The sequence below is a fragment of the Malus domestica genome, chromosome 04, assembly GCF_042453785.1.
Source record: "Malus domestica chromosome 04, GDT2T_hap1".
NCBI classification, from domain to species: Eukaryota; Viridiplantae; Streptophyta; class Magnoliopsida; order Rosales; family Rosaceae; genus Malus; species Malus domestica.
Window position 1 is genome coordinate 8019865 of NC_091664.1, and position 14273 is coordinate 8034137.

Here is a 14273-nt window from a genome sequence, read left to right on the forward strand (position 1 = left end):
ACGCTCCGGTTCGAAGATGTGACTACGGGACAGAGGTTCAGGGCCGAAGGGGTAGAGGAAGACCTAGGACAACTTTGGAAGAGACTCTAAGAAAAGACTTAGAGTACTTGGATCTAACGGAGGACATGACACAAAACCGAGCGCAATGGCGTTCTAGGATTCATATAGCCGACCCCACTTAGTGGGAAAAGGCTTTGTTGTTGTTGTTGTTTCTTGTTTCATTGGTTTTCAGGAAAAAAAGATAACTGGCTGAGTTATAAGCATGAGAAAGTGAGTTGCTGGTAAATATAAAGAAAATCAGTAAAGCTGGGTTTATTGTTAATAGGTGAGCAAACATTAGTTTGTACGTACTCAATATTGGGAAGAAGAAATTATAACAGGATTTTCTTACCAACCCACACCAGCAACATGAAGGGTTCAAGACCTATACAGAATCTTTACAATTGCATTAATTCATGACTTCTTCAATCGTCACAAATCGGCCCTTCTCTATTGAAAGCTGTGCTGCAACTCCGATGGCAACTGAAACTAATCCGTCGTGCAAATCTACTGCTGGAGCTTTAGCTTTGGCCCTAATTGCAGATAAGAAGTGCAGGTGTTCCAAATAGCTAGATCCATGATGCAGTCCATCATATCTGAAACACAAATTGGTTTCAAATCAAATTAAAAGGGTACGCATTTCTGAAAACTTCCCCGCATAGACTTGAACAGCGCTGAATGGGGGGTTCAGAACATGTACAGTTGAAACCGGGAGGAGAAAGATAACTTACTTTATTTGATCATTCTCAGCTTTTAAAGTCTGGACACCATTTCTCCCATCGACTCGAGTACCAAAACGTACAATGCTCTCAGGAACAAAGGCCTCCCCCTGTTAAAAATTCGTGAGATGAATCAAAATGAAAGAAAACACCACATGCAAGCATGAACTAAAGACAGCTGCGTACAAGAAAGTCGAGAAATTGAACTAATGATTCTACCATCAAGAGCCAATGGTGGAGTTGTAATTGGTTCGCAAATTAGTGTCAAGATAGGAATCTGGAAGCGGTGATTGGTGGGACAATCGATCAGGAGAAGCAGTGGAACAGTAACAAAGGACTCTAGCAGCGGTGAACGGTCAGCAGGTTCCGTCGACCAGTAGGATGAGGCAAAAGGTTACTGGTTTCGTGCAAGAGTCAGGGCGACTAATCGGACCTAGCTGCCTGACCGGTCAGCCCACATTTACTGTTTCGTTTAAAAGCCCTATTTAGGCTAGTTTTGTCCTATTTGGGCTGGTTTTCTCGTCTCCTGGTTGGATTCCTATGTAACCCTAATTCTTATACTATACCAATACGAACATTGGGAGGACTTTAAGCGTGCGAGTGAAATCAAAACAAGAACTGTGCAAAGAAATTAACATGAAGGATCTTGGGTCCTTGGTATGCATGGAGATAAGGAGGGACAAGAAAGTGGAAAAGTTATGGCTATCACAAGGTATACACTTTTTGCAAAATGCTTGAGTTTAACATGTATTATGCAAAGCCCATGTTTACTTCCCTGGCATCGTTCTTAAGTTAAATGCGGGGATTGTCCTTCTAGCGACAAGGAGAAGGAAATCATGAAAGGCGTTCCATATGCAACTGCAGCAGGGTGTCTCATGTATGCTATGGTGTGTACAAGGCCCAACTTAGCTCAAGTGGTTAGTGTTGTTTCAAGGTACATGGCGAATCCAGAAAAGCTTCATTGGTCTGCAATGAAGAGGATTCAGATATTTGAAAGGCACTAAGAAGTTTGGGATTTTGTTTGAAAGATAACAAGGCAATTCAAGCGCCTCGGGTAATGCAGACTCTGATTATGCGGGAGACTTAGATAAGAGAAGGTCCACCACTGACTATGTCTTTGTTTGTGGTGGAGGTCCGATTAGTTGGAGAGCAGTATTACAATCGGTTACTGTGTTGTCTACTACTGCAGCGGAGTATATGGCATTGGCGGAAGCTTCTAAAGAAACTGTTGGCTTGGTGGGTTAACATGGGACTTCAGGATTAATCAAGGTTCGGTGATGCTGAAGAGTGATAGCCAAAGTATTATATGTTTGGTCAGCAATCAAGTCTTTCATGGGAGGACTAAACACATAGAAGAGAGATATCATCAAATTCGATATTGGTGAAATGTTGGAGTCATTGAAGTAGAGAAGGTCCATACGATGAGAATGCTTCAGATAGCTTAACCAAGCCCGTCACAGCTGAGGAGTTCAAACGTTGTTTGAGCTAGCTCAAATCTTTTTTATGCAAAAGATTGAGGTGGAGCACCTTCCACCCAAGGTGTGTTCAGGCGAAGGATTATTCGCCATGGTAGAGTTCTTGGATGCTTAGTAAGGTTGTTTTCAAGAATATTCAGGTATGTTCTGTCACGACAACGGGACAAGTTGAAATTTCTTGAAGTTTTCCAGAGTTTCTTCAAGAGGTTCGAATATATTCTGGGGCGCAACAGTCATTTCTTAGTTTTGACCCACCAAGGTAGACATTGTTGTGTTTCGGCTCGTCAAAACACAACAGGTGGGATAAAAGACATTGGTGTTATCCCATTCATATCCCACCCACCTCAAATTCAAGTAAAAGAAAATGGTCACTACAAGTAACGAGGCAGCAAAGACCTTAATCTAGTAAAAGATCATATTTTGTAGGTCTGTGTGTCATGATGGGGGAAGAGAGAGAGAGAGAGAGAGAGAGAGAGAGAGAGAGAGAGAGAGAGATTTACCTTTCCTATCTCACCAACAACAGATATTTCTTGCTCATTTTTAGTTCCTTCAGCAAACATACAAAGGTCAAGCATCCCGCGAGAACCATTGTCAAATTCAACGATAACATATGCATTGTCAATTATGTCTGGGACCTAAACAATAAAAGAGACAGTGTGTAAGGAATAATATCGCGAGAAGTGACCCATAGTGTAGAAGAAGGCAAGTGTTTCTGCTTCATAACTTTCATATAGTCCTCTTCTTGGAATATATAAATTTGACAAGCACAGGCATGACAGTGGTCTTTCAGCATGAGACTGGGTTGAAATTCTATACTCTAACTAGTGCTTTATTATTTCCATTGCATACGAAAAGTTTTGTCATTAGTTTTTACTTTTTAGCAATACTGAATGAGTTTTGGATGACTAAAAGCATACTTACTTTGATTTTCCTTGTAAATCTTTTTAAATCTGCAAAGATTCTAACTCTCAAAACAGAAACTAATGGTTGAAATTGTGTTTGGCCTTAAAGTCAGCAACAAATTTCAAATCTCAGTCAAAGTGAAATTACCTTTCCATCGTATATTTCATCTTTGTGGTTAACGTCAATGGCTCCAGAAGCCATGACACGAACTGGGTTGGCACCAGCAAACAGCCTCATCAGATCAAAGAAGTGGCAGCACTTCTCTACCAAAGTCCCCCCAGAGTTAATGTTGAACCGGTTCCAATTGTTGACCTAATACAGGCATGAGTCAATAAGATCAACTACAACAACATAAATAATGAAGCTTTTTAAGAAAGATATAATGGAACTTCGGTTGCAGAACATACCTTAACCAAGAAAGGAAACCGGTGTTCGCGGATTGCCACCATTTTGACCTGTCCAAGACTTCCACCCTTTACTATTTCTATCAGTTTAGCAACAGGTGGCATGTATCTATACTCCAGTCCAACTTGTACCAGCATATCCTGCCTCTTTCTAGCAGAATTCACGACCTATAGTTCCAGATACCCTATATGATTCAGATCAATTGCTTATTTGGAAAAATAAATAAATAACTTCCCCTTCAAAAAAAAGAAAAAGCCAAAGATGTTGAAGAATACAACATGAACGAATGTGCTGTAGAAGGACCACATAAAGATAAAGCTTTAGTAACATATTCTGTGCACCTGTGTGATAAGGCATTAACGTAACATCTGTGTAAATTTACAAATATGTCTGTCTGAGTGTCATTTGTGCTGAATGTATGAAAACAAACAATACGATGTTCATACTTCAAGGGATGTTTGCATCAGGTTGGACACCAACTCACAGCAAAAAACAAAAAAAAACAAAAAAAACAAAAAGCAATCCATTTCTGTATACATTATCTTGAGATGTCTATCCCACTACAGAACTAGAGATCTGCAAGAATGTGGAACGCTAGGAATCCCTGCAAACGTTCTCAGCTGATTTGTGTTGCAATATAACTTTACCACATTCATTCCCTGCACTATAACCCCTTAGTTAACCAAGCCAAACTCTAAAGTTCATTGTACCACAATTTAGTCCAGAAACAAAAAGAAACAAAGACAATACAAAAATATTTTATTTCAACCAATTCAATTTATCAAAGAATATCATTAAAATGATCATGTTCAAAGCGTTATTTGAAATCATGTGATAATGAATTGCAAGCATAATTAACAAAACTTCTGATTGACCGACCTCCTTGCAGTGAGCAACCGTGGTACACAATGGCTTCTCCACTAATACATGATGGGGTTTACGGTGGTTGATGATATCCATCAAAATTTGATAATGGGTCATATTTGGAGTTGACACAACCACCACATCACAGAGCAAGCTGTCCAATAGCTCCCTGTGTCCTGAAAAAACCTTCAAAACACCAAACCTTTATTCTGAGATACTACTTGATCAAATATATCACAACTTTTTTCACAATCCGATACTCTAAACTATTGCGGGAGGGGGATTCGAACTTGGGTGCAAGGGCCACACTGCCGTGGCGGCCAACTGGTCTAACCCACATTTCCTTGCCCATTGGAACTTAAACATTCTAAAACTGTACGTGATTAGCAGTAAGATGAAAAATTATATGCTGGGAAAACATCATTTAAATAGTTAAACTAAAAAATCTTGCATACCCTTAAGTTAAAACATAATTTATACTAAAAAAAACTTGGTCTTGCTCCAAACCAATTATTCATTAATTCATAACTTCCAAACTCCGAAGAAATAAAGCATCACAGAGCTCAATTGCAGTAAAGTTTGTGGAGGTGAGATAAAGCATATACCTTGATGGGCCAATTAAAAGAGTGTGCCAAGTCAAGGGCAAGCTTCTGGGAAGGAAGATGGGGGTCGGCTATGGCGACCACGGCCACGCCTTCGGAGCGAAGGTGGTACAAATTGATGAGGTGCTCTCTGCCCATCATGCCCACCCCTACAATCCCATACTTGACTGTATTCGAAGCTGCCATCACTGACATTTTTGGAGCTTTGCAGCCTCTCACTCACCGGGAGATGGAACACAACATGCTCTGATGAAATGAAAACAAAAAAAAACTCCCGAGTAAATATTGTAGTCCAATAGCATTGCACTTTATTTTTTTCACCTGTAAATGATGATTTAACTTTCATAAATAGAGAGTTGAATACAAATTGGGGTTCATTATGTGACTTAGCCTAACCTCTCGTCCTAAATTTGTTAAATGCATCATTAATATAAATTAAACACATTAATTAATATTTAATTAATGATCTAATTATCAACCATCACTTTGTATGATTTACAGAGAATAGAATTTTCTTCTCTCCTATTATCATTTATCATCATCTTTCCTCCCCTACTCTCATATTTTCTTTTTGTCTTATTGTCTCTATAAAAAATCAATATAAAATGTTGACGTTGCTTAATTGTAACCGTTCAAATAAGAGATGATGAAAAGGGAAAAGAGATGAGAAGAGTAAAGACTCCTATTTCGATTTACAAATTATAGGTTAAATAGATAATATGCTTAACTGACAAACTTCGAGGTAGGCATTGATACTACAAAATAGGTGGATTCGCAATGCCGCATTATAGCACGTGGAATATTAATACCATGTTGCAAATGATCTATCGCACTAATAAAATTTCTCGCAAGACTAAAAATTAGTTGGTTGTATCACCATCTTATTCTCTATTTTTAACGTTACTTTCACTCTGTGTAAATATAAATTAGGCTAGTTGGTCAATTTAATGATACCGTCCTCGATTTCTTTAATAACAAACATCACCTTTTAGTTCCGTAAGAAAAAATTATTTACCAACAAAAGGCTTTTGCTTATGCCCAAAGGACTTCTACTCGTAACCACCTTTCTCAGAATTTTAGAAATGCTTTTACTATAAACATGTCAGTTTAATTGAAAATCCAAGTGTTCTTGGGAGAATAATTGGAAGCCTCCCTAAAGAAGTTGATTTTTTTCCCAAAGGTGCTTCCACCACCCATTAACACTAAGGCTTTTCTTCCAAACGTAAACAACAAACATAACATTCTATTATTGACACGAGACACCATAGTAACTTTGTACTGATAATATAGAAGCTGCTTTCTCCAAAGGAGGAGGATTGTCTGCCCTCCAAGTTCCCATGCCCTCCCATGCCCTTCTGATTGTGTGGTCATGGTTAAACCACGTTAATATTTTATATTATTATTCATTTTTACCTTATTATCTCTATAAAAAAATAATATAAAATATTAACGTGGCTTAACCGTGACCACACAAAACAGGAGGGCATGGAAGGGCACCGAAACTTGGAGGGCAGACAATCCTCCTCCTTCTCGAAAAGGGCCAAATCATCTGTCGAGGGATACACATGTAAATAGAAAATTATTGGGACTTGGGTTCACTGTAGAATGGTTGCTGTGATGACTGGTAGTATGTTGAGATGAATTTGGGGAAGACAAGAGGGGAGCGACCATAATCTTTAGCTAACACCGAGTGAAAGTTTGGGATTAGATAACAACACTAAAGAGGCGTTAAGTCTATGAGAGCAACTCAAATGCGGTTTCGACGCCACGTCAATAATACATTGTTATATCGAGAAAAATATGCGCACAATTAGGGTTTGTTTGGAAGTATTTTTAAATTAGTGAAAGTGCTTTTAGAGAAAATGTTCTTAAGTTCCAAAAACACTTGAAGTGTTTTCTACAAAAAACACCAATTATGTGTTTCTTGCATGAAACTCTTGAAAGTGTTTTTCCTAGACTCACTTGCATTTTTATTAAGAATTGATTTCAAAGACATTGTCACCAAAAACATTTTCACCGAAAACACTTACAATCGTGTTAAAAACACTTCTAAACGAGTCTTATAGTTTCTCACTTAGCCTTGTCCTATGGGTGTAACAAACGGAGCCTTGGGTGCAAATAGAATCCATCTCGGTTATAGAATCGCAGGCAAACCCCTAAACCCCTGCCACCGTTACCTTCCCTGGAGCTCCGAGCTTCTGAGGTTTAGGCCTCCATCTGAATCTAATTTTACAGAGATGAAATTTAGGGTTTCACATGGAATCCCCATGTTCTCGCACTCCTCACACCTCAGGTCCCTCCATAACCAGCGTCGCTGCTTCGGTTCCCTTCTCAAGAAACTCTATAAAACCACTCAAAAAGCTCGCACGGTTCCTTTGGCGGAGGCGGCGGTTGGAAAGGTCAGTGTTTCACTTCCAGCATTTCATTCCTGGCGGAATTAAGTTAACCCTTCCAATCTGTTTTTCCTTTTATGCAAGCAAACAAATAGAATGTAAAGAATTGGGATTTCTTGAATTAGTTGCTCATCGTTGTGCGAGATAATTGGCACTATCGGTTTCGAAGATAAATCAGTTAAAACACCCTGATTGCCAAAATTAGAACTACATAAACAGTAATAGTTGAAAAAATATATCAGACCAATTAAAACTGCATAAACGGGAGCACGTAAAAAAATATCAACACATTGCAATTTGCTACCAAGCCTAATTAAATTGTCAATTCATATTAGCACACGTCTTACAGCAAAAATGAATAAAAACACAACAAAATAGACAACTTCGACATCCATAGTATGCATGCTTTGCACAAGGACCATACTAATTTCTAACTTGTTCAAATAAACACTTCAACCACTTAGACCAAAACCAAGAACATGAAAGCGAATCGAGAACTAGACCAGAATTGCTGAATGCCACTACCACTATGAAAATTTCATCTCAATCAGTCCACCAAAGGATTAAACCGAAACCAAAGAATATTACCACAAGCAAGTGTAGTGCGTAAGCACAGTACCACACTCGCCATCTTTATACTCAACTCAACTAGCAATTCATCCTAAGCTCCTAATCGGGGTCATCTACAAGCAACTGTATATCTCTGTCTCCATGTCTTTTCCTAGTCTCTTTCAAAGTCTAGGAGGTCTTCCTCTACCCATTTCGCCCTGAGCCTTCGTCTCATAGTTACATCCTCTAACTGAAGCATCTGTAGGTCTTCAGTTCACTTGTCCAAACCATCCTAACCAATTTTCCCTCATCTTATCTTCAATTGCGGCCACTCCTATTTTACCTCAAATATCGCCGTTCTTAATTCTACCCTTTCTCGTGTGCCCACTTTACCTCAGTTATCCTCGATCCTCATAAATCACACTACTTAACAAAAAGTCACTTAAAACATTGAGCACTACAAACTGGAATACAATAAGAACCTCCAAAATAATACATACCAGAATACAATTAGAAACTCCAAAAGCATGGCCTGCCTTATACAATCATACACATGGAAAACACATATCCGATTGTAAATTGCATTTCACATACCGGAACAAATTCAGATCTAACTATGCAGCTCAAAACAAAACCATAACCGATAAAGTTTCTATACAACCTTATATGAATGGCTAATTATTCAAAGGAATCACGAACACGGGCAACTATATTATAATTGACAAGCATCAATTCTAGCGGAATAATGAAATCAAGAGGTACAAAAACAGAATCGAATCACATGCATATATCATTGTACAAAATCTAGTTCAAATAACCCATATAACAGATTTGAAGTTTGAATGAATGTACATTTGTAAATGACGGATCCATCAATGCCTCTCAGCTTTTCAACTTCTCAACACGAAAAATCGAATCCGAAATCCTTGTAATTTCAATAGTCTCTCTCTATATCAAAACTTTGCTCCTGAAATACCAACAGATATTCCCAAATCAGATTCGGAAACAATTCTTTAACTTGAACTAAGCAAAAACTTAAGAAACCGGGGCAATTTTATAAATTTGGAAAATTAAGGGGGTTGGGAATGATGAAATCGAAAAATATGAAAAAGGCACACCTACGTCTGTTTGGAGTACGAAGAGGAAGTGGGGACGCGCTTGTTACGGAACATCATGTAACCGACGGGTAAGACTACTCCGATCATCATGATCGCCGCTCCGATTACGTATCTCAGCGGGCTCGGCGGTTCCACCTCTATCAATCTCCTGAACTGCACCGCATACGATTAAACCCCCATTATTCACAATTTTCATAAACAAATAGATACAGATCTGGATCCATAACTATGGAGAGAGACAGAGAGACAGAGAGTTACAGGCATTGTTGGGGCTCTGAAGGTTGAGAGAGCGAGAAGCCGTCCGGAGGTGACGGAGAAGGCGGCGGAGGATCGTTTAGTTTGACGACGAAGGGAGGAAGAGGGTCGCCGTTGAGACCTTGGGTCGGGAATCAATGGCTCATCACAAAGTTGTCAACTCGAGTCGTCACTTCGCAATGTTGTCGTCTTTGCTTTGGGTAGCGTTTGGATTAAACCTTTAGCTAAGTGGGCCAATAACAGCCCAAGTTTGTTATTTCCATGGACAGTCCCGTGGCCATCGAGTCCGGTGACACTTGTCAACGTTTTATTTTATTTTATTTTATTTTGATGCATCAACGTTTTATTTTTAGAGGTCTTAATAAGTACAGATTTTATTTTATTGATGGTCACTTAATACTACAATTTATTGGCATTCATTTTCTTTTGTAAGTGAAAACCTTATCGATAACAAAATAAGAAAACTCTGAACATTTATGACTTCGGATTTTTTATTATGTCTTGGAGTGTTCTATTAACTAGGATATTTCAAGAATCTAATGATCAAGATTTAATGATTAAATTACCACAATGATTTCGCTCTTCATCATTTTGATCCACTGATGTTGTAGTTGTGTATTAATTAAAAGTAACCGTATTTGCGATCAGCTAAGCTAAAAATCATGTGAGAGTGCAAAGTCTCAAGATGCATTGATCAAGAAGCACCTCTAAAATGAAGGGTCTTGCCGCTTAACATCTTTCAAACACACAAAAGAGTTTCACAACGCCCCTAGAACCTCCCAACCCCCACACGCATAGAGACAGAGTTTCATTGTAACCAAGAGAAATACTAAGGAGAGTTTCATTGTAACCAGGAGAAATACTAAGGAGACTCTCCATAAATTATGTGCCACATCATAATTTAATGTTAGTTCTCGTGCCAACATTATAAAGAGAAAATTGTAGCAATAGTCCCTCAACTTTAACCTATTTGGAGCAATGGACCATCAACTAAAAATCTATGACCATTAGTCCCTTAACTCATCAAAATGTAGCTCTAGTCTTTTTTGTCAACTCCATTAAAACTTCTGTCAAATGAATCACGTGCCACACACGTAAGGTTAGAATCAAGGGGGAAATATGGAAACTAAATGAAAAAAATAGTAGAAATGCTCCCTTAACTTTAATCCAATTAGAGAAATGGTACCTTGATTTTAACCAAATTGGAGCATTGGTCCCTGAACTTTAACCCAATTGAAGCGATGGTCCCTCAACTTTAACCCAATTGTAGCAATGGTTGTTCCAACACGACGGAAGTTCTGACGGAGTTGACGAAAATGATTATAGTTGCACGTTTTGAGGAGTTAAGGGACTATTGGTCATGAATTTCTAGTTAAGGGACCATTACTCCAATTTGGTTAAAGTTGAAGGACCATTACTACAATTTCCTTTATTATAAAATATTGTGTCAAAAATATGATGTGGCTGAGTGTTCATGGATAAAAGCCCTCTTTCTTTGATAATTGAATATGCACCTCAGCTTGAGAAATTCTCTCAACCCATATTCAAGTACTTCCGCAGGGAATCTGACCCGGATTATGAAATTACTAGGTTAATGGAAGTTGTTTGGAAATTATACATCTGGAGTTTGTTGTGAGAGAAAAGAATATGTGTGTACGAAATGCGAACCGTAAAGGAGATTGTTGGCCATGGTAGGACAATAAGTGAATGGTTTCTATGACGATATTGGGTGATTGGTAATCGAATTATTGAATTACGTTGGTTATGGTTATGAACCAATTTTATCTGTGGAAATTGCAATTGCGTTGTGTGGCTGAGAAGAATTTGTTGGTTTTGGCACATTTGAGCTTTAATATATTGGACAATGAGCTATGGTGGAACTCAACTATTTGGCTTATGAATGTCTGACACTTTGATGTCTCAACAGAAAGATTAGAAGAAGAAAATAGAAACTAATTGATGCTTAGAAAGATGTTCGGCATCATCCATACGTTTATTTGTTCATACAAATTAAGAACTGTTTTAGGGGTTAAAGAATGGTATTTGCTGTCGACAAAAGTTCACCTTCTTAAATTTTGCTTATTGGAAGTTGTGAATTTTACTTCAAATGCATTAACTTTGACTGTACAAGAATGCAAGTACATATAATTACAAGGATCCCTACTACATAGCTAATTGGTAAAAAGTAAGTAAGTAATCAGCCTATGATATTATCCCTTATCAGCCTTGATTGAAGGCTAATGAGGGAGAGTATCATAAAGGAATCATTGACTTTCTCAACACTCCCCCTCAAGTTAGATAGTGAATATTAAGAACGCCCAACTTACCAAATAGAGAATTAAAGCGTTCATTCCCCAAAGCTTTGGTAAAAATGTCAGCAAGCTGCAACATGGATGGAACAAAACATGTGATGACTTTTCCTTCCATAATTTTTTCCCGGACGAAACGACAATCAATCTTAATATGTCTAGTATGTTCGTGGAATACTGGATTTGTAGTAATGTGAAGAGTAGCTTAACTATCACAAAACAAAGTTGCAACCCCATTGTTGTGAACTTGTAAATCATGAAATAGATTTTGTAGCCAAGCCAACTCGTAACATGTTGTTGCCATGGATAAATGTTTTGCTTCAGTAGAGGACAAAGAGACTGTCTTTTGATGCTTGCTTTTCCATGAAACAAGAGAATCTCCAAGGAAAACATAATAATCAGTGGTTGGGCGACCCAATCTGAGTCACAATATGCTTTCAACTTCAAATTATTTTCCGAAGAAAACATTATACCTTGTCTAGGTGTCCCTTTTAAGTACCTCAATATGTGCAATGCAACCTCATAGTGTGGCTTCTGAGGTATTAGCATGAATCTACTCAACAAGTAAACCTAGTACGTTATATGGCCAGGTAATATTGAGATAAATTAGACGACCAATCAATCTCCTATATTTAGCAGGATCATTGAGAATTTCGCCCTCATTAAGAAGAAATTTGAGATTTTGCTCCATAGGGAAAGTGCTAGGTCGTGATCCCAAAAGACCCACATCATCGAGAATATCCAACAAGTATTTCCTTTGTGAAATAAAAATTTCTTTCTTTGAACGCCCCACTTTAATGCCTAAAAAAGTATTTTAAATTATTGAATCATTTCCTGTAATCAAAATGTCATCAATGTACATAAGAAGTGCAGTAAATGACTTGCCTTTGCATTTAGTGAAAATTGAATAATCTACTATTGATTGAACATAACTAGCAGACCGAATGGCTTACGAAAACTTGAAAAACCATTGTTGGGAGGCTTGCTTTAAACCATAAAGCGATTTATTGAGGCGACATACCAAATTATCCCCATGTCGATAAAGACTAGGAGGTGAGACCATGTATATTTCCTCCATAAGATCACCATGAAGAATGACATTATGAACATCCAACTGATGTAAGGACCAAGAAAAGTCGGCAACAAAAGCAAGAAGGCAGTGGAATGTGACCAATTTGGTAGGTGAAAAAATGTATCATGGTAATAAATACCCTTTAGCTGAGTGTACCCCTTAGCAACCAAATGAGATTTGTAACACTCAATACTGCCATCAAATTGTACTTGACTTTGTAAACCCATTTGCAACCAATGGATGTCTTAACATGGGGCAAAGTAGTAATATTTCTAGTGTTGTTAGCCTCTAGAGCTTGGATTTCGCCATCCATGGCTTGACGCCATTTAGGATCGTTGCACGCCTCTGCGTAAGTGGTTGGCTCCAAAATGGTAAGAGTACTAGCAAGAAAGGCAAAATAGAGTGGCGATAATCCTTGATTTGATAAAAAATTTGAAAGTGAATACATGGTACTCAAAGTGGCAGATGAGGGCATGACAGAAGGCGACGTAAGAGAATGACAAACATAGTTGCTGAGCTTCGCAGGTGGAGCTGTGAGGTGACTAGATCGCCGTAAAGGGACAACAGCGGGAGTAAGAGCAGGCTGTGTGATAGGAGTAAGTTGCTCATTAGATGGTTGCATTATAGCAACATGTTGCTCATTAGGTGGCTTTGTAGAAAGCTGAATATCATCAGGAAGATGATCATTAGGAGCAAAATGTGTCTCAACTATTTGTGGGGCATTATTGGTGTCAGGTGGTGTATATGATGGTGATGAAGGTTCAATGCATGCACTAAACGCATGTGTATGGTGACTGTTGTATGAGTATTTAATTCCTTTTGGACATGGTAAGGAAATACATCCTCGTGGAAAACAACATCTCGAATGTAAAAATATTTTTAGATTGAAGATCATATAATTTGTATGCTTTTCATCCAAAAGGGTACCCAATAAAAATGCACTTTTTGGCTCTAACATCAAATTTATGCTTGGGATTGGTGTTTATGGCATAAGCCAAACAACCAAAGGTATGGAGATGTGTTTAAGAGGGTGAATGGCCAAATAATTTATCATAAGATGTAAGGCCGGACAAGAGAGGTGTAGGGATGTGTTTAATTAGGTAAACCGCAGTAAGAATGCACTCGTCCAAAAACTTAGACGTAAATTTGACTAAAATTATAAAGCTCGAGCTGTTTGAGGGATATGTCTATGTTTGTGTTCCACAACCCCACCTTGTTGTGGTGTGTAAACACATGATCTTTGAAAACCAACCCCTTGAGTACGAAAAAAGTCATGCAAAGAAACAAACTCACCCCCATTATCTGTGTGGATAGTTTTAATTTTAGGATGGAATTGTGTTTTAGCATATGCAAAAAAAAACTTAATCAAATTTTGAGTATTAGACTTATTCCACATCAAATAAACTCATGTACTACGAGAATAATCATCAACAATTGTAAGAAAATAATGAGCCCCAGAGTGAGATGTTAATTTATGAGGCCCCTAAATATCACAATGTATAAGTTCAAAAGCATGCTTAGTATTAATAGAACTTAATCCAAGACATTCAAGTTTGTTTTACCAACATGC

General features: G+C 38.1%; 2 protein-coding genes across 3 annotated transcripts; both read right to left on the reverse strand.

The window, feature by feature from the left end:
* Positions 1 to 297: 297 nt before the first annotated feature.
* LOC103433004 (uncharacterized) lies at positions 298 to 5322 on the reverse strand. Its single transcript, XM_008371223.4, has 7 exons — positions 5011 to 5322; positions 4421 to 4591; positions 3544 to 3708; positions 3284 to 3448; positions 2734 to 2868; positions 771 to 868; positions 298 to 635 (listed from the first exon to the last, which is right to left on the reverse strand). The coding sequence occupies exons 1-7, from the start codon at positions 5200 to 5202 to the stop codon at positions 449 to 451; spliced, it is 1113 nt and encodes a 370-aa protein (XP_008369445.2). The 5' UTR covers positions 5203 to 5322; the 3' UTR covers positions 298 to 448.
* A 3386-nt stretch (positions 5323 to 8708) lies between these two features.
* Positions 8709 to 9814, reverse strand: LOC103433005 (uncharacterized). Of its 2 annotated transcripts, none has more exons than XM_008371224.4 (3): positions 9326 to 9814; positions 9072 to 9220; positions 8709 to 8916 (listed from the first exon to the last, which is right to left on the reverse strand). In XM_008371224.4, exons 1-3 carry the CDS (start codon positions 9329 to 9331, stop codon positions 8898 to 8900), a joined length of 174 nt encoding a protein of 57 aa, XP_008369446.1. In that variant the 5' UTR covers positions 9332 to 9814; the 3' UTR covers positions 8709 to 8897. The 2 variants fall into 2 exon arrangements, with proteins under 2 accessions (XP_008369446.1, XP_008369447.1); XM_008371225.4 differs by having other exon boundaries at positions 9068 to 9220.
* Between the last annotated feature and the right edge of the window lie 4459 nt (positions 9815 to 14273).